At 43.7% G+C, this 19,577-nt stretch overlaps 1 protein-coding gene across 1 annotated transcript; it reads right to left on the bottom strand.

Moving 5' to 3' along the window:
• Nucleotides 1–5,656: 5,656 nt before the first annotated feature.
• On the bottom strand, nucleotides 5,657–17,315 carry ESX1 (ESX homeobox 1). The gene is made up of 5 exons (XM_038747709.1): nucleotides 17,081–17,315; nucleotides 16,861–17,029; nucleotides 14,054–14,099; nucleotides 7,357–7,643; nucleotides 5,657–6,397 (listed from the first exon to the last, which is right to left on the bottom strand). The coding sequence occupies exons 1-5, from the start codon at nucleotides 17,313–17,315 to the stop codon at nucleotides 6,172–6,174; spliced, it is 963 nt and encodes a 320-aa protein (XP_038603637.1). The 3' UTR covers nucleotides 5,657–6,171.
• Between the last annotated feature and the right edge of the window lie 2,262 nt (nucleotides 17,316–19,577).

The following is a 19,577-nucleotide window of genomic DNA, read 5'->3' as shown; positions in this document are numbered from 1 at the left end:
CTTGAAAGTGTACCCATCATTTGTATCCCTTTAAATGCCTAGGTTTCTTTTCCGAGGTCTTTTAAATTATGCATCATATATGTTTTAAATGACTTGATCCTGAAGTACGAGGTAGGCATTTGATTTGACTTGGGATTGCTTAGGCTAGCGTATTTTAAGTTTTTATAATCTAATTACTTTCATGATTCTAAGTGGTCACTAAGAAAAGGTGGGGCTTCTTATCTGAGGATTTTGGGAAAGTAGGTGTCTAATCTTTTTCTCAGATAGGACCCCTGTTGGAAACACAGGGATGGACTAAATGACCTTTGATTCATGAATCCTCCTTTGGATTCATTTTCCTGAGCTTTACCGAGTTTCAGGAAGGCAGCGGCTTAGCTCCAGAATTGGATTTCAGAATGCGTAGCAAACCTAAGTTCCCGACTCTATGGGGCATTGAGCTTTGAGGATTGTCCAGTAAAGGGCTGGATCTGTGCTGTAGCTCACCATGGCCACACTCCCCTTCTCTCTGGACGTATTGGTCATTAATCCCTTTTGGAGTCTTAGTCCCTTCACTGGGTAGAGTGGATAGTAGAGAAGGGCCTCAACTTGCCCCTGCAGACATGCAAGCAAACAAACTGTGAATCTTCCTTCCCCCAAGAAAACCCAGGCTTCCTGCCAGGAAGTCTGGGCAGCCCCCCTTAGAGAGGGCCCAGGCATGGTTTTTCCAATCTCACTCTGCCCTTGTCTGCCTGGACAGTTAAGAACGTTTTCTTTCCCGTTGAAAACACAGCTAGTAGGATCAGAATGGCTGCGGGTGCCAGACTGCAAGTGGGTGGTTCCCATTGAACCACCTCGGAGATAAAGGAATCGCTTTCACCTTCACAATCACTACAATTACCCCCGCTTTACATGAATTAAAGCATTTGTGTGGTATTTTGATTTGGGGCATTTGTATCCCCATTCACTGCACTTCTTCAGGATTTGAAACCCTTCTGATGGCACAGGCAGGTGCATGGCTGAAGCCCAGAAAACCAAGGAAAAGCACTCTGGGGGAACTCTTTTATGTCCATGTATATTTGAATTTGTAGTCCCTTTCCAATTACGGCACTAATTGTTTAAGAGATTGCTAGAATAAAAAAAGTTTTTAATCACTAATCTGTTTTTGAAAAGACTTATGGGCTCAAAACCTGAACTACATGCTTTTTAAATTAATTTTCTTCATGAATACTTCCTAGTCAATACAGATTTGTGAGTTACAACACCCTACTGTGCAGCTCTCTTTGTCTTTTCGTGAAACACCTGGCTTACTTTTCTTTCTTTTTTTTTTCTTTTTTGGACAATGAATTGCTCTTTCTTTTGTGGACAGAGTCCCAATGATATCAGCCCACTGGAAATATGGAAATTTAAGCAAATTGCTGGGTTATCAAATTTGAATTTGGGGTTAAAAAAATCCCACCACAGTTAACAATCATTCACCATTTTCCTTTACTTAGAGAAATCCCCTGTGTGAGTAGGCCTATAGAAAGATTGTTCCAGAGGCATTGGGAAGTTAATTTCCTCCAAGGGAGCTCCAAATATAAAATGAGGTTATATAGAGACTTAGAGCCAATGAATTCCAGTCAGACGGAAAAAGAGGCAACAGGAAGTAATGCTAACTCATGTATTTTCTCAAAGTTACTTCAGAGTTCTACATTTCAGTGGGAGGGTTCTCAGTGGTGCTTTGAACATGGTATCTGTTCACCCACTGCATGTGACACTGGAATCTGGTGTAAGTGGAGTTGGATAGAACAGGAACATTGTTATAAACCTTGAAAAGTACCAGGTCCCCTGGCTCCCAACAGGATGGTTTCAGTGCAGCATCTTAAGTAGAAAACTAAACTAACAGCTTTGCAGTTATCTTCTGGATGAGCAAGTGTGGAATGTGAATTGTTGCAACTGTGTTTTGCATGGATTTCCTCAGTATTGCCTGTAATAGAGAAGTAATTATTAAAGGGTACACTGTCAGGAGTGATAGATTGCTGTGATGATTTGCATCAAACCTAAAGATGCCTTGCATTACTTGCAAACTTAAAAAACATAGGAAATCAGGAACAAACATTTCTGCAATTTCCAGTTCCAGTGTTTTAGGTGACAAAGCTTGGCTCTTTAATGCCCCATCAGAACAACTTCATAAAACAAAACTCAAAACCACTGAATCTGTGAATCTAGGTAAAGCCCTTGGTTTTGAAGGATTACCCCAAATATCTCCATAGTGTTATTATTCATAGTTTGTCCATAGGTTAGAGAAAGAAACTATCTCTTGGACAGCTTAGAGTAGAAAACAACAACAACCTAAATCGGTGAGCTGAGAGGTAAATGGAAAGTCCTGTTAAATTCTGAACTATTTCCCTGCTTAAGTGTTATCCTCAGAGCCATTAACAGTATTGTGCTATAATTATTTAGAATATCTGTCTACTGGTATACCAATATACACATTTTTCTCTTCAGTTATTGTCCCATGTAAGTAGCAATTTGCTTGACTTCTGATTCGGTGGTTAAAACGGAATACCTAATTGGTACAGTGGCTTAAGTATCCAAAGCTCAAGAGATGAGAAAGGACCCTGACTTCATTCTTTGGCTTTGATGTTTGCCAAAAAACTTTTGAGTATGATACCTGCAGTTCTGGACTTTATTTCCTCATATGTAAGCGTAAAATATTTTACAACACTGAGAGGTTACATTTTGAAATCTGTGACTTAAATGCACTCCATGGAGTTAGGTTTTTTGGGGGGTTTTTTGCAAGGTTTTGTTTGGACAAATCATGATTGTGAAACTGAAGGACATGTTAGATCAGATAGAGGTGTCAGTGTAAGACTCTGCTAAATAGCAAAAACCCCTCCCCTCCTATTTATTCCCTTCCAGTAGCTGTGCTGGGCAGGTTATGGGATCATCTTGACAGAGACTCTTTTATGCCTTAGCTGGACGGATATTTTCATGGGGCAGAGAACAACAAGGATTTAGCTGTGGCTTCTGAAATTTCCCGGTAACCATAATAGAACTCAAAGTTGGTCCCCATTAAGCATGATGGCTTTCTCTTTTGACTACTGGCCCCTTCTCTTTTCCAAATGTAATTTTGTTTATTTTAACACTGTTTTTCTTGCTCCTTCAGGAACAGAATGGTGATGGCCCACTTCCACAGGCTTTCTCTATAGCCCCACTTTGGCCCAGTAATTTTACCAAGGTCCTTTCCAAACTTTCCCTTCCCTGACAAAGAGCCGCCTAAAGTTCATAAGGAGAAGCTTCTCGTGGCCGTATGTATTCGAGTATTCTAGGCATGTTGGAAAAAGGCAGTGTGTTTTTGGATTCTTTAGTTGGTTAAAGAAGTCTTTTGGATGATAGAGTTTGAAAGTGTCATGGTTTTCCCACACATATTTGGAACTATGAAACAATATCTGAAATGTATAGTTTATTCATATAGCCCACTGCCTGGTTTTAGTTCAATTTTTAAAGATGTGATTTCCCCCTCCAGTGTCTCTAACATCCGAGAGTGTGGTATTGATAGAGACAGAGCGCAAATAACCACATTTCAAAATGAATACTAATTACATAATGACAGTTTTCAAACTATTAACCTACTTTACAAAAAAGTTAATTCAGCACAAGCCCAGAGCTGAAATTGGTTATGTGTTGTGTTGCCAGTTGGCAGTCCCAGCTTTGCAAATGGATCGGGGGAAGCAAGATCTATTGTGGTGGGAGCACACTTGGGCTTTTGTGAGAAGGGCACAGATTGCGTCACACTCTCCAGCCCCTGCTGCTTGTTGCACAGGAGTGGTTCTAGGATTAATTTGCGGGTAAATTACTTACTTTTTCTAGAAGCAAAAGTCCCATAAGTCGAGAAAGATGTTCCTTGTTGGCTACAGGTTGGAAAAAAAATTTTCTGTCTGATATTTAATGGAACTGGGGACATGGACAAGGCATTGAAAATAATGGGCCTGGGCCTGCGGGGGGTGGGGTTGTGTGTGGGAGTGTGTGTGTGTGCTGGGGGGAGATCCCAGTGAAAACTGTCTACTCAGGGAGAGAAAATGAAAGTGAAATAGGAAAAGTTTACTCACAAATGGCTTAATGCAATCCTGCCGAGAGGCACGAAAGAAAGCAAAGCTACAGTATATAAGGATGTAAAAATCTAGTTTAAGTGCTCTGAAACAGCAGTGATGTAGCAGAAATATTAAGGATGTGGGTTTAAGGATTATAGATTCCTGGATTTGGAGACAGTCTTTAGACAGGGGAATGATTATGGGCAGATGGTTGGCTATTGCTTTTTCTTAAAGGGCTCCTTTGAGGAGAACTCCTTTAGTAAGTAGCCTGTTCAGCATTTTATCGTGTGTCTCTCAAGAAGCTTTATCTCATATCCAGATTTCCTCCCACTTTCATTTAACCCTGTTACCACTGGTTCTACACCTAGTCAGAAAAATTATTTATATATTTTAAGCCAAGTATTATGTCAGCCCTTTGCCATTTCATCTCAAAGCTAAACAACTCCCATTCCCTTAAACATGCTTGGCTCTTGCTGGTAGTTTAATACCACCAAATTACTGATGCAGACATAGCTTGTGGTCAACTATGACCCTCAGATCTTTTTCTACTCACTTTTTCCTAGCCAGTCTCTTCCTCTGGGACAGGGACTGTGTCCAATCTGTTTATCTTGCGTCTACCCAGTTGTTTAGCTTGGCACAGAGTAAAGCACTTTAATATAATTACTTATTTGTTTTCATCCCCAAGTGTACTCTGTTGCCCTTGTTCCTAGTGAATTTTATCCAGTTTTTGACGGACCATTCCCTCACGTGTAGGGATCACTTAGAATTTCAATCTTGCCTTCTAAGGGGCTGGCAGTGTGGTCCAATTCAGTGTGTTCTGCTGATTAAACAACCAGTCAGTCACTGGTATTTATTGAAAGGTAACTGTGATTTCAGAAGCATGCTTTTCCTCTAGGCCATCAATAGAAGCATTGGATAAAATGGGCCCCAGGACTCATCACCATGTCGTACTTAACCGAAGTTGAAACTGAGCCACTGATTATCATTCAGTGTTGTATCAGAGGCATTAGAGCAGCCTTATCATATGTGTTTCCCAAGTGCTACATACATGCACTTGTTCGGCTGATAAGGTAGGGAAGTGCTGTTTATGGATTTATGCCTCAGTTGCTTATTTCATGAGGTCCCAGCTTATTGGATGGCATTTCAGTTAAGGGGATCGCTGGTACTTGCTAGTCTTTGACCCCTATATGAGCATTTATAAGCCTCCAGAAACACTTTACATCAGAACCCCAGCTTCTCTAAGGAACATATCTATTGAGGCATGAGATGCTCTTCAAGCCTATAATGGTGATGGTTTATGCTGCTAATCACTATTACTATTATGTACAACAGAGACATTTAATTACTTCCTAGAGTTAAAATTGAAGTAGCATTATTCACTGATACTCTGAGTGTTACAAAATGAATTGTGTTCACACAACTGCTTCTACACCAGCCCCATTTTCCCAAATCCAACTTAAAGTCTACTGAGGTGGGCTTATTTAGTTTAAAACATTTTCTAAGCTCATTTGACAACTCTTAAAAATCTTAGTTTGAAACATGCTTTTGAACAAACCTAGTTTTAGTCAAAAATTTTATTGAAAATATCTAATACCATTTCCCTCCTCAGTTTGTCCAGGTACATCATTGATCCATCATGTGAAATTTCACCATCATATTTACTTCAACATGAAGCATGATTTTTAATTTAACAAACAATATATTGATTATATTAGTTCTAAGCTATTGAAGCGACACTGCTCCTCCTGAGACATACTTTGTGACCTTTAAAAACCACACACACAAAAATCTGCCAGTTCTACAATTTACACCTTAGGACTGTAACATCTGTTGATAGCCAACATCTTTGAAAAAACAAACAAATAACATCCTTATTAGTTTCATTTCATGTAGAACAGTTGATCATTGGTCTATGTCTTGGCACTGGCTGAGCTTGTGCTGTGTAACTCACTTATTAATTACCCATACAGATTCACAATGTTTATTAAATGAGAGGAAATGATCTCTACTAGGATTTTGTACATTTTTCTCCCCTCGGCAGTCCATCTGGCAAGTGGAAAAACTAGCGTTGGGTGCTTTTATTATATTCTTTCTCCTTTGCTGCAGTCTATGAGAATTTCTAACCAAGTTCTTTGTCAGTGTTTGTAAGACTGGATATGAGGTTTAATTGAGGGATTTGTGCTGAATGTTCTTTCGCTTTGAGTCTTAATGCTGCAATGCTAGACGTTTTCCTTTCAACAGCTGCTGGATCAGAGAAGGCAGTCGGTGTAGGGTCTGACGGTGGTCCTGGGGCTTTCATTAGCACCGAAGCTGTAGTCACGAGAGGATTTAGAGCATTGAGGAACCTGTTTTTAGAATGGAGAGTCAATATTAGCAAATCTAAAAAGGTTAAATAGCAGCAAATTGAGGTCTTAATGTGATAAATATCCCCTGAGCGTTCTCACCTTCACATCGTTGCTGTATGAACCTTAGAAACACTGCTCCTATCAACTTTTTAATTTTTCTCCCACCCATAAACCCTAATTGCATATAAATGAAATTCAAATTTTCTCCCTCAATATGGAACTTTCATATTTTCTAAGAAAATAGGGCATTCCCCTTCAAACTGGGATCTGTAATCTCTACTTATCACTGTCATTTAATAACCTGTGTCAGAGAAACTGTCATGTAAACTGCCCTGCTTTTTGCATAATAGATTCATTCACTTTTTACTTGAGTGGTTAATTGTGAATGTTAAAAAAGAGTGATTTTTACAGAGCCCCGACATACTAGAAACTACTCTGCAACATCCTGCAGAAATCTGTTCAGAACCAGGATTTTGGTCAGGGGTAGCGAAGCAGAATCACTTCAGGAGGCAATACAAACAAAAAAGATCCTATTTCCCTTTTCCTATATAAAGAGCAAACTTTTAATTGCTTCAAAAAACACTGGGAAGAAGATCAGATTTAAGCAGAGAAAAACATGATAAATAGGAGTATAATAAAGCAAATAATTTCCATCTAATGGTTTCATTTTCTCCTCTCAAATTTGATAATTGTATAGAAAAAATTACACAACCACTCTGGTCTGATTCTTTGTACACCGCATTGTTACACAGTAGCCAATATAGTTAAGACCATAAGCTTGTTGAAAATCTCAAAGCCAACTACAGTCTAACATTTAACATCAAGAATGCAAGCCATTATCATCCAAAAGGGAGTAAATAACACCTCAAATCTTAAGGAACATGTATTTTATGGACAGGGGAGGTCACTTCAAATTCCAAGTGGATACATTTTTAGGAAAATATGGACCAGAGCTGTACCTTCCAAAATGGGGACTTAAAATGGGATTTCTGAAGAGCGATGTCCAAGTTAGATTGCTGAGAGCAAAGGGCCCTAAGGTTGCAGGGCTGAAGGCTGGAGTCACAGGTGGCATTGGCATGGTTGAGAGAGGCAATGACCTCCACACAGGGTCCAAAAGGGCTGAGGAACTCAGTGGGACATCCAAGTATAAACTTAAGGGATGGGTCAGGGAGATTCCGGGCACGTTCCCAAGAATTTCAGTCTTCTCACGCTTCCTCCATTTTGCCCTTCTATTCTGAAACCAAACCTTCAATCAAGAAAGAAAAAAAAAGGTTCTCAGTCATTTTAAACGTAGAGTGACAAAGGTGATATTTTATTTGAAAAGTAATGTCAAATGGGCTTAGGCCTTTATAACTTTGATTAATTAAGAAAGATCATCTATAGCAGGGAGAGAAAGAGAAAATTTTTTCAAAAATATCCTGACATTTCTCTGTCATCCTAAAAAGCCTTCAGAAAGCTGAATAGAAATAAGGTGAAAATGTATGCTTTCCCTGAAACTCAACTTTTTCTACATCTAAGTTTTTAACACTTTGATGTCCTGGATTGTACTCCTTGCATCTTTCACTCAGAGGTATGACCCATCAAGCCTTAAAACTAACTTCTCATATCTTAGAGGAAAAATATATAACTTTATTGTGGAAGTACACCTGTCTTTTCTTTACCCCCATTAAAAAAAAATCAAAATAGCCTTTAGGTACAGAAAAATCATACTGGGAAGTAATCTCTCCTCCTACAAAAGTGTATTTTTAGAGTCTAAGGACAATCTTTTCAGTAGTTTGTGAAAATTTGAAAAGGGTTTCCTCTTTGAAGTAAAGGGCAAACAGGATAATTCACTTTTGGCCAAACATGCTTTTTCTGAATATTTGTATATCAGCAGGTGTTGTAATTTAACCACCGAATTGTTCCTGTTGGACATAACCTCGCCATCAAAAAAAAAACAAAAACCTAACAGCCAAAGCCAAAAGGCAAAGATATTACAATGACACATTCCTAATCAGTATTGTCTCTGTGCGTAATTAACCTTGGGCATTTGGGTTACTTTGGTGTGGGAAATTTAAAGGATATTTTTCAATCAATTAAACAGCTTAATTGAACAATCATTCGCCAATCTTGGAGAGAAGACCAGAGTTGGACTAGTGGCCTTTACTTTGTAAAAGAGAGGCAGTGCCCCCACCACGAGAAAAAAAATTGGATCAAGTCCGCACTATGCGATAGTAAGATTCACACCAGTGGCTTCTCACTTGTCCTCAGAGAGTTCTTTTACACCTATTCACTAAGTTCAATCAATCAGTGGTATTTATTGAGCACTTATTATGTGCACAGCACTGTACTAAGTGCTTGGGAGAATCCAGTACAACAGAATTAGTGGACCCACTCCCTGCCCATAACAAGCTTACTGCCTAGAGACCGTCTCTGCCCAACAGGTATTTAACTCTATTCAATTCCTCAGGGGTGCTTTTCTCATAATACGATTAATCAATTTGATTGATTGGTATAGATTATTGCTTCAACAAGGATCAGTAAGCTAAGCATGAAGAGGTTGTGTGGAGGCGAATACCAATTCTAGACATCTTATTCAAGGACCTGTGGATAAAGAGAAGCAGGAGAAGGGCACGTAGCTCCTGAGTTCCACCTGGGAGTGAAGCTCCATAAAATTCAAGCCCGAGATAAAAGTTTGCAGAGAGCAGATGCGTTCTGAATGTGGGCACATCTGAAATCTCACTGAACTGAAAGTAATGTATTTGAAAGAGCCAGTCCTTGTAAGGAGTTACGGATTAATAGAAGAAGCTGGATTTTAAATTGTCTTTCATTCAAGGATCTCCAAGTGCTTTGTAAGCAGGAGATTTCCTCCTCAGAAAATCTGTGCCAGTTCTAAGGATGTTAAAGTGGGGATAAAGAAGGCACAAAAAATTAGGTGTGTCATAAGGTGACCTGCCTGGTGTCATAGAGGTTCACAGTGGAAGTTAAATTCAGGACTCCTGAGTCCCAGTCTATGGTTTTTGCCAGTACATGGAACTTTGCCCCAGCCTTAAACAAAACCATATTAGGGGAGAAAACAGATAAACTATTGCCCTTACATGAAGCCACTGTAATCGAATACTACTTCAATTGCTTTCTTTGAATTAAAAAAAAAATCCAAATAATGAATCAATGTTTCAACTTCCTGTTGAATAATTAAGGACAGAAGTCTCATAAATGCCTGAAGTTTGAAGAACTGTAGCCACTGTATGTCCTAAGTCAATATATTCTTTGAACACTACTGATTGATGGCACATATGGCCGAAAAATAAAATTTGAACTGCATTTAGAACTGGAGCTTTATGCTGCTGTTCCTGCTTTTGTTGGGTTTAAAAATTCTTGGCAGATTCACCACCCTTTAAAAGTGGCAGACACAAACCACTTCAATAGTGCACAGTTGTCAGTATAGACCAGCCCCGGGAAGAGGCAAAAATGCCATCTATGAACCTGGTCACAGTTGTAGAGAAAGTTGAGAGGCAGAACTAATCCCTTTTATACATTTGCAATCTGTTAACTGGGTTCTGTGATCTTTTGCATCTTGACAGTGTCCTCTTTCTCCAGAGGGATAATCAAAAGCACTTACAAAGAATCCTGGCTGAGCAACTACGTGCCAGCTAACCCACGCAAAATGACTAAAAGAGGCAGAAGACTACACTTAGAGAGGGTGGCAAAGTCCCCGATACATTTGCCTTTTTATAATGAAACATACAACTTAGGCCATCTACAGTCAATTTCCTTTGGGGTTGAATTCAGGTTTTATAGTAGCTGCTTCTAAATCACTGCTTGGAATGGCGTTTGCTGCATGATTGGGTTATGTAAGCACTCCACACAGCCAAAAGCTAGGATTTCATGTTCTGCCTGCAAATTCTGGTCTTGAAGGGCAATAAGCATCTTTGCAGAAATGCTATCCCAACTCATGGATTCACACAGATGTTTCTATATAAACATTCTGAGATAAGTTTTAATGGGTGCAGTAGTTCTCTAATGACCTTAGGTGTTTTCAGTCTACCAAAAGCATGCTCTGAGAAGTCCAAGAGAGCAGAGGCAGTGCTCTAACAAGAGTGAGTGGAAGTACAGTTTGTTCAGCACTACAGTTTTTGACTTCCTTTTCTATTCTCCACTTCTCTCCCTCCTTCCCACTTCTATTTTGGAGGAAAGCATTTTTAAACTAGGACCACATGAGCCATTATTATACCTCGTGGACTATGGACAATAAGATTTTGGAAATATGGTCCACAGTCCCTGTGTTCTTCAGTAATGGATCTAAAGATCATTTGCAAATAATCCTGAACCCTTAAGGGTGGTAAGACTCCATGTGCTGTTCTCACACTTAGCTAGAAGAGAAAGCTTTATTACAGGAGCTTTTCTTGCTGCTGAAGCAGCCCCTTAGAGGGTTTTGTTTTGATTAGCTTTTTTGTGGTATTTGTTAAACACTTACTAGGTGCCAGGCACTGTACTAAGTGCTTAGGTAGATACATGATTATCAGGTGGATAAAGTCCATGTCCTACATGGGGCTCACAATCCCCATTTTACAAATGAGGTAACAGCCACAGAGAAGTAAAGGGATATACCCAAGGTCACATAGACAAGTGGTGGAGCCAGGATTGGAACCTGTGTCTGGCTTCCAGACCCACGCTTTATCCAGTAGGCCATGCTGCTTCTCTAGTGTTTCTGACTTTTACTTCTTCCCAGCAGTTATTTACATGAAATAAGCAAAAAGTTTGAAAGTGGAGCCAACATAATCAAGGGTCCCTTTGGAAGGTCTCATGGAGATTGACTCCCAGATAAAAATAAAGGTCAGCCTCTGAGATTCCTTTCTTTTCTTTCCCTTCCCAAATTGATGGTGCAGGGAAGGTTTTCTCTGGGAAACACCCCCCTGCTCCTCCCAAATATGAAAAAAACTCTTTTCAGTAGTGTTTCTTAGGCTGGAGATCAGGACTGTCAGACCTGGGTGTAAACAGATCAGGGCATACTGGGAGGCCAGGCACTGCACACTTAATTATAATATCACAACAAGGTATACTCTTTATGTCCCCACTATGGCCAAGGGACTGTGGATCCCACATTGGTCTTTTTAGCCACACAAGTAATAATAATGATGGTATTTGTTAAGCGCTTACTATGTGCAAAGCACTACTCAGAGGTGAACTTTCTTAAATTGACAAAGGACATATATGCGTGTGTATGTGCGTGCGTGTGCACACACACACACACAAAGATCAGGGAAGATAGCTGGCTCTAGGAATTATGTTGCTCTGAGACCCCTCCCTCTTTCCTGTTTCTCCTTCCCCCAACCTTTGCACCTTCTTGATCTGCTTTGCTGTGATGCTGAGGAGGAGAAAGAGCTGTGTTGTCATAAAGAAAAGCTCTAGGGCCATCTGCCAAACAAACTGCTGCCTTTTTTTTTTTTTTTAAGAGTAATAGAAATATGAGGTGGTGGGCCATAGGAATATGGGAGGGAGGGGCAGAGGCATTTAACGAAAACAAAAAAGAGCCATTCCTATTCTAACACTTCAATGTGAGAATACTAAATGTGTCTAATTTAGGAGGCTTTATCCTCCTAAATGTCAATGCTGCCTAATGTCCTCCTAATGTCAGTGTTGCTTGCTGCTTTCACAGAATGCCTTTATTCAGCATAGCATATTGACACTATCTTTAACTTCTAATAGTTTAAAGCTATGCTAGGCTAACCCCAGTATTATAACTCTGATCCTCTCCTACATCTTGTGTAGTGGGTATCCTCAACCAACTCTGCAGCCAGTGGTCCACCGTGGCCCCCATGACCACCATGTCACCGCTACGTAAAAATTCAGGTCAGCAGGCTATGTGATATGGATAACAATGGTTCTGTGTACACTTGGATGTGATACTGTAGCTCCTTATAGCTTTAAAGATGTTTGGGCAGGAAGGGTTGCCTAGACAAGGAGAAGGTTGTGCTCTGGTTGGGGGAAGCACTATGTGTGTCCTGCCCACCAAATTATTGAACGTTGGGCTGCCTTTTTTTTTTTTTTTTTTTTTTTTTTGCTATAGCTGGAGGGCTCCCTCTCCCATCTGCATGCTGTTAAATTGGGTAGTAGGTGAGAGAAAAGAAGAAATTCATGTGTTGGAGGATAGGGCACAGGCCTTTGGCAAAGGCAGTTCACTAATTGTGCAAACAAGAGCCAAAGCATAATTGTGCCAAGAACTGGGAAACAGTTGTGGCACATTAGCATAGTTGTGGGCAGTAACTGAACACCTTTGGAGACAAATCCCAACAGCAGTATGCTGCTGTTCTAACAAGGTAATTGAGTTACCAGAATATCTGATTTAATACGCACCGACTTGGGCATTAGTGTGTATCTGTGTTAGTCCAAGACTTCAACTGAAGTTGAATGTTGTTTTTGTTCAGCTAATTCTCTAAGATACCTCGAGGGGAAAGACCTGTGAATATTTTCTATTAAATTTGGAAGCAGACCAGGAGCAATATTTCAAGGTTATAGCTAGCAGTTTTGGTTTTTCTCTTTTCCCCTCAACGTGAATGGTCAAGTAGATTTTTAAAAAACCATAATGCTTGCCTCTGATTATTTAGGAAACTCTTTTTAGTTGCTCAGTGTCACTTAACCAACATGTTTAGAACTGGCTGACCCTAGCCTAGATTGTAGACAGGTAGAGACTTAATACAAAATAACTGTTCAGATGGTTTAAACAAAGGTTAATGCATGTGTACCAGTCTGCAGTTGCTTTGATTTTCCTGAATGAGTTTAGAGATTTTAAACTTTATGAAAAAAGTTGGTTAGATAGTTCACCTGGGCCTATTTTCCATTTTACAAATTTAGGTGAAAGTGTGAAAAAAGACGTAACTCATTAGGAGAATAACCATTTTCTCACAGTAACAGATGAAAGCCTGGATTTAGAATCTTAAGAATTAATCAAAAACATTTTTCAAAATGTTTTCCTCTAATAGTTTCATGGAGTTATAAATATTCAATGCTTGCCATATGTGATGCAAATGTGAGACCTGTGCAAACATTTAATTGCCCAAAATTGTCCAAGGTCACTGCAAATGTTTCTACACGTGTCTTTAAAATGGGCCATAATAATTTTAGCTTCTCAGATGAAAATAATTTTGGTTACAGTCCTGTTCGTTTCAGACAAATTTCCAAGAAATGCAAAGAACGAAGGCATATTTTTAAAATGTTTTCATTATGCCTCAAGCCAGCATGTGTTAAAATTCAAATTTAGCGTTGCAATACCAGTCACAACTTTCTAAAAAAATATTTTTAAAGATCAGGAGGAGGCATTTTGAGCTCTTCATTAACTAAAGTGTGTTCATTGTCTAGATCTAAATATTTGAACGTATAGTGCGAAAATGGCTTTTAATAACAAGTGGATACAATATGCTAATAATTGATCTCAAAAGTGAGTCGGGAAGTGGTGGGTTTATTCACCTTAATCCTCAGGACATTCCTCCACTAGTAAAGCAATTATTGATTTATAAAGTTTTCACGACTTTGGTATTGAGAAACGACACTCAGCATGAGGACCAATTAGAGGCACAGACGTAGGATGCGATAATATTTAAGTAGAGCTATTTTAAAGTCGGGCTGCAGTAGTCGTCACCCCATGTCCCCCACCCCCCCCCCAAAAAAGTGACCTACCTGGACTCGGGCTTCCGTTAAATCCAAGCGCATGGCTAGCTCCTCTCTGAGGGAAGGAAAAAAAATAAGTTTTATCTTTAGAGATCTTCGGGCGTGGGAGGCTGTGAAGATTTTATTAGGTAACCCTGGTTTGAACCAAACAGAAGTGCCCATTTTAAGTAAAGGGCCAGCCTCATCATCAATCGTATTTATTGAGCGCTTACTGTGTGCAGAGCACTGTACTAAGCCTCCCATGGCGACTTGGGCCAGTAGGTAGGATCTCAGATCCGCTGCCTGTTTAATAGCCATAAAAAGTGGGAGTGGGAGTGAATCTTTCTGAAGAGCCGTCCCAGCCTTCGGTGCTCGGTCGGGTTGGGGGACGCCACCGCAATCACCTACACATTCATTCATTCAATCGTATTTACTGAGCTCTTAATGTGTGCAGAGTACTGTACTACTGTACAGAGTACTGGAGCCCCTTCCTTCCTCTCCCCCTTGTCCCCCTCTCCATCCCCCCCATCTTTCCTCCTTCCCTTCCCCACAGCACCTGTATATATGTATATATGTTTGTACATATTTATTACTCTATTTATTTTATTTGTACATATCTATTCTATTTATTTTATTTTGTTAGTATGTTTGGTTTTGTTCTCTGTCTCCCCCTTTTAGACTGTGAGCCCACTGTTGGGTAGGACTGTCTCTATATGTTGCCAATTTGTACTTCCCAAGCGCTTAGTACAGTGCTCTGCACATAGTAAGCGCTCAATAAATACGATTGATGATGATGATGATGATGTACTAAGCGCTTAAGCATTGAGGGGCTCCCGTCTCGTCGGTGCCGGCCGCTTTCGCAGTTGGATGGAGCCCGTTCGGCCGGGGTCGGGGGGAGGCTGCGGGTGGCTCAGGTTGCCTAAGGCCAGGTGCAACTGCGCGGGTGGGGCGGGGGGTCGCGGCCCCTGAGGATGCACGGAGGGAGGGAGGGATTTATATTGATGCTCTGGATGCTTGTCTATTTGATCTGTTTTGTTGTCTGTCTCCCCCCACCCCTTCTGGACTGTGAGCCCGTCGTTGGGTAGGGACCGTCTCTATATGTTGCCAGCTTGTAATTCCCAAGCGCCTAGTACAGTGCTCTGCACACAGTAAGCACTCAATAAATACGATTGAGTGATTAGGGACCGTCTTTATCCATTGCATTTTCCAAGCAGTCAGTCCAGTGCTCTGCACACAGTAAGCGCTCAATAAATACGACTGAATGGATGAAAGGGGTACGCGCCCCCACGGCGTGGAGACGGGGGGCGACCCAGAGGGTCCTTCCTCCTTCCGTAAGTGAGCGGGGCCGGTGCCTGGGGCACCTGTATATATGTTTGTACATATTTATTACTCTATTTATTTTACTTGTACATATCTAGTCTATTTTATTTTGTTAGTATGTTTGGTTTTGTTCTCTGTCTCCCCCTTTTAGACTGTGAGCCCACTGTTGGGTAGGGACTGTCTCTATATGTTGCCAACTTGGACTTCCCAAGCGCTTAGTACAGTGCTCTGCACACAGTAAGCGCTCAATAAATACGATTGATTGATTGGGGCCGCCAGCAGGAGGGCCCTGCTTCCCCTCTGCCCATCCGCCAAGCTAGCTCTCTTCCTCCCTTCAAGGCCCTATTGAGAGCTCACCTCCTCCAGGAGGCCTTCCCAGACTGAGCCCCTTCCTTCCTCTCCCCCTCGTCCCCCTCTCCACCCCCCATCTTACCCCCTTCCCTTCCCCACAGCACCTGTATATGTTTGTACATATTTACTACTCTATTTATTTTACTTGTACATATCTATTCTATTTATTTTGTTAGCATGTTTGGTTTTGTTCTCTGCCTCCCCCTTCTAGACTATGAGCCCACTGTTGGGTACCGGTGCCTGGGGCCGCCCGCAGGAGGGCCCTGCGTCCCATCTGCCCATCCGCCAAGCTAGCTCTCTTCCTCCCTTCAAGGCCCTACTGAGAGCTCACCTCCTCCAGGCGGCCTTCCCAGACTGAGCCCCTTCCTTCCTCTCCCCCTCGTCCCCCTCTCCATAATAATAATAATAATAATAATGGCATTTGTTAAGCGCTTACTATGTGCAAAGCACTGTTCTAAGCGCTGGGGAGGATACAAGGTGATTAAGTTGTCCCACGTGGGGCTCACAGTCAATCCCCATTTTACAGATGGGGTAACTGAGGCTCAGAGAAGTTAAGTGACTTGCCCAAGGTCACACAGCAGACAGTTGGCGGAGCCGGGATTCGAACCCGTGACCTGACTCCAAAGCCCGTGCCCTTTCCACTGAGCCACGCTGCTCTCCATCCCCCCATCTTCCCCCCTTCCCTTCCCCCCAGCACCTGTATATGTTTGTACATATTCACTACTCTATTTTACTTGTACATATCTATTCCATTTATTTTATTTTGTTAGTATGTTCGCTTCTCTGTCTCCCCCTTCTAGCCTGTGAGCCCACTGTTGGGTAGAGACCGTCTCTATACGTTGCCAACTTGGACTTCCCAAGCGCTTAGTGCAGTGCTCTGCACGCAGTAGGCGCTCAATAAATACGACTGATTGAGCCCCCTGTTGGGTAGGGACCGTCTCTATACGTTGCCAACTTGGACTTCCCAAGCGCTTAGTGCAGTGCTCCGCACGCAGTAGGCGCTCAATAAATACGACTGATTGAGCCCCCTGTTGGGTAGGGACCGTCTCTATACGTTGCCAACTTGGACTTCCCAAGCGCTTAGTGCGGTGCTCAGCACGCAGTAAGCGCTCAATAAATACGATTGATTGATTGATTGATTCCGGGGACGGGCGGGGCTCGGCTACCTGGTGAAGACGTCGGGGTAGTGGGACTTGCGGAAAGCTTGCTCCAGCTGCTCCAGCTGGAAGTTGCTGAAGGTGGTGCGGTAGCGGCGCTGCTTCCTCTTGGCGGGCTCGCCCGCCGCCCCCAGCGGGGCCCGCCGGCCGCCGCTCTTCTCCTCTTCGTCCTCCCGGTCCTCCTCCTCCTCCTCCTCCTCCTCCTCGGGCCCGGCCGGAGCCCCGGGACGGCGCGGCTCCGGGGGCGCCGGGGCTCCCGGGAACTTTCCGGGCCGCCGGCGGCCGCTCCGCGGGGCCCCGCGCCGGCCCTTCGCGGAGCCCCCGGGCGGCCCGGCGCGGCCCAGGATGCCGTCGATGAAGTAGGAGGTGAGCAGGTGCAGCGACGGGCCCGGAGGGGCAGCGGGCTGGACGCCGGGCGCCGTACTGGACGCCGCCGGCTCGGCCCCGACAGCGGAGGTGGCCATGGAGGAGACCGGCGGAGGCGACGCCGTTGGAGGGGCAGGCGCGGCGCGCTTTATGTGCGGTAGCGCGCCCCGGCAGGAGGGTGGCGCGCAGCTGCGCGGGGCCGCGCACGCGGCGGGGGCGGGCAGGCAGGAGGGAGGAGGAGGAGGAGGGAGGAGGAGGAGGAGGAGGCGACTCCACTCCTCCCCGGCCGCCCCTCCGCACGGCCTCAGCCGGGCATAATAATAATAATGGAATTTATTAAGCACTTACTCCGTGCAAAGCACTGTTCTAAGCGCCGGGGAGATTACAAGGTTGTCCCATGGGGGGCTCACTCATTTTAATCCCCATCTTCCAGATGATGATGATGGCATTTATTAAGCGCTTACTATGTGCAAAGCACTGTTCTAAGCGCTGGGAAGGTTACAAGGTGATCAGGTTGTCCCCCGTGGGGCTCACAGTCTTAGTCCCCATTTTACAGATGAGAGAACTGAGGCCCAGAGAGGTGAAGTGACTTGCCCCAAGTCACCCTGCTGACAGTTGGCAGAGGCAGGATTTGAACCCATGACCTCTGACTCCAAAACCCGGGCTCTTCCCACTGAGCCACGGAACTGAGGCCCAGAGAAGCGAAGTGACTGGCCCAGAGTCACACAGCATTCACTCATTCAATCGTATTTATTGAGCGCTTCCTGTGTGTGGAGCACCGGACTAGGCGCTTGGGAAGATGTAACCGAAGCCCAGAGAATCAATCAGGCAGTCGTCTTTATCGAGCGCCTACTGTGTGCAGAGCGCTGGTACTAAGCGCTTGAGCGCTTACTGTGTGCAGAGCGCTGGGACTAAGCGCCTGGGAAGTCCAAGTTGGCAACGTATAGAGACGGCCCCCGCCCAACAGCGGGCTCGCAGTCTAAGGGAAGTGAAGTGACTTGCCCCAAGTCGCACAGCTGGCAATTGGCAGAGCAGGATTTGAACCCGTGACCTGTGACTCCAAAGCCCGCGCTCTTTCCACTGAGCCATGCTTCTTCTCCAACAACAATAATAATCAATCAATCAATCAATCAATCGGGTTTATTGAGCACTTACTGTGTGCAGAGCACTGGTACTAAGCGCCTGGGAAGTCCAAGTTGGCGACATATAGAGACGGCCCCCGCCCAACAGCGGGCTCGCAGTCTAAGGGAAGTGAAGTGACTTGCCCCAAGTCGCACAGCTGGCAATTGGCAGAGCTGGATTTGAACCCGTGACCTGTGACTCCAAAGCCCGCGCTCTTTCCACTGAGCCATGCTTCTTCTCCAACAACAATAATAATCAATCAATCGTGTTTATTGAGCACTTACTGTGTGCAGAGCACTGGTACTAAGCGCCTGGGAAGTCCAAGTTGGCAACGTATAGAGACGGCCCCCGCCCAACAGCGGGCTCGCAGTCTAAGGGAAGTGAAGTGACTTGCCCCAAGTCGCACAGCTGGCAATTGGCAGAGCAGGATTTGAACCTGTGACCTGTGACTCCAAAGCCCGTGCTCTTTCCACTGAGCCATGCTTCTTCTCCAACAACAATAATAATCAATCAATCAATCAATCAATCGGGTTTATTGAGCACTTACTGTGTGCAGAGCACTGGTACTAAGCGCTTGGGAAGTCCAAGTTGGCGACATATAGAGACGGCCCCTACCCAACAGTGGGCTCGCAGTCTAAGGGAAGTGAAGTGACTTGCCCCAAGTCGCACAGCTGGCAATTGGCGGAGCTGGGATTTGAACCCGTGACCTCGGACTCCAAAGCCCGCGCTCTTTCCACTGAGCCACGCTGCTTCTCCAATAACAATAATGATAATCAATCAATCAATCAATTGTGTTTATTGAGCACTTACTGTGTGCAGAGCACTGGTACTAAGCGCCTGGGAAGTCCAAGTTGGCGACATATAGAGACGGCCCCTACCCAACAGTGGGCTCACAGTCTAAGGGAAGTGAAGTGACTTGCCCCAAGTCGCACAGCTGGCAATTGGCGGAGGCAGGATTTGAACCCGTGACCTCTGACTCCAAAGCCCGCGCTCTTTCCACTGAGCCATGCTTCTTCTCCAACAACAATAATAATCAATCAATCAATCAATCAATCGGGTTTATTGAGCACTTACTGTGTGCAGAGCACCGGTACTAAGCGCCTGGGAAGTGCAAGTTGGCGACATATAGAGACGGCCCCTACCCAACAGTGGGCTCGCAGTCTAAGGGAAGTGAAGTGACTTGCCCCAAGTCGCACAGCTGGCAATTGGCGGAGCTGGGATTTGAACCCGTGACCTCG

Source organism: Tachyglossus aculeatus, chromosome 6 (genome assembly GCF_015852505.1).
Source record: "Tachyglossus aculeatus isolate mTacAcu1 chromosome 6, mTacAcu1.pri, whole genome shotgun sequence".
In the NCBI taxonomy this organism is placed as follows: domain Eukaryota; kingdom Metazoa; phylum Chordata; class Mammalia; order Monotremata; family Tachyglossidae; genus Tachyglossus; species Tachyglossus aculeatus.
Note: the sequence above shows the minus strand (reverse complement) of the source record. Positions and strands in the feature narration are given on the sequence as shown.

Coding starts and splice junctions, on each gene's coding strand:
- ESX1 (XM_038747709.1), bottom strand. CDS start 17,315: ATGGCCACCTCCGCTGTCGGGGCCGAGCCGGCGGCGTCCAGTACGGCG. Junction 17,030..17,080: donor GGCGCCCCCGGAGCCGCGCC/GTCCCGGGGCTC, acceptor AGGAGGAGGAGG/ACCGGGAGGACGAAGAGGAG. Junction 7,644..14,053: donor TAACGGAAGCCCGAGTCCAG/GTAGGTCACTTT, acceptor TCTTGATTGAAG/GTTTGGTTTCAGAATAGAAG.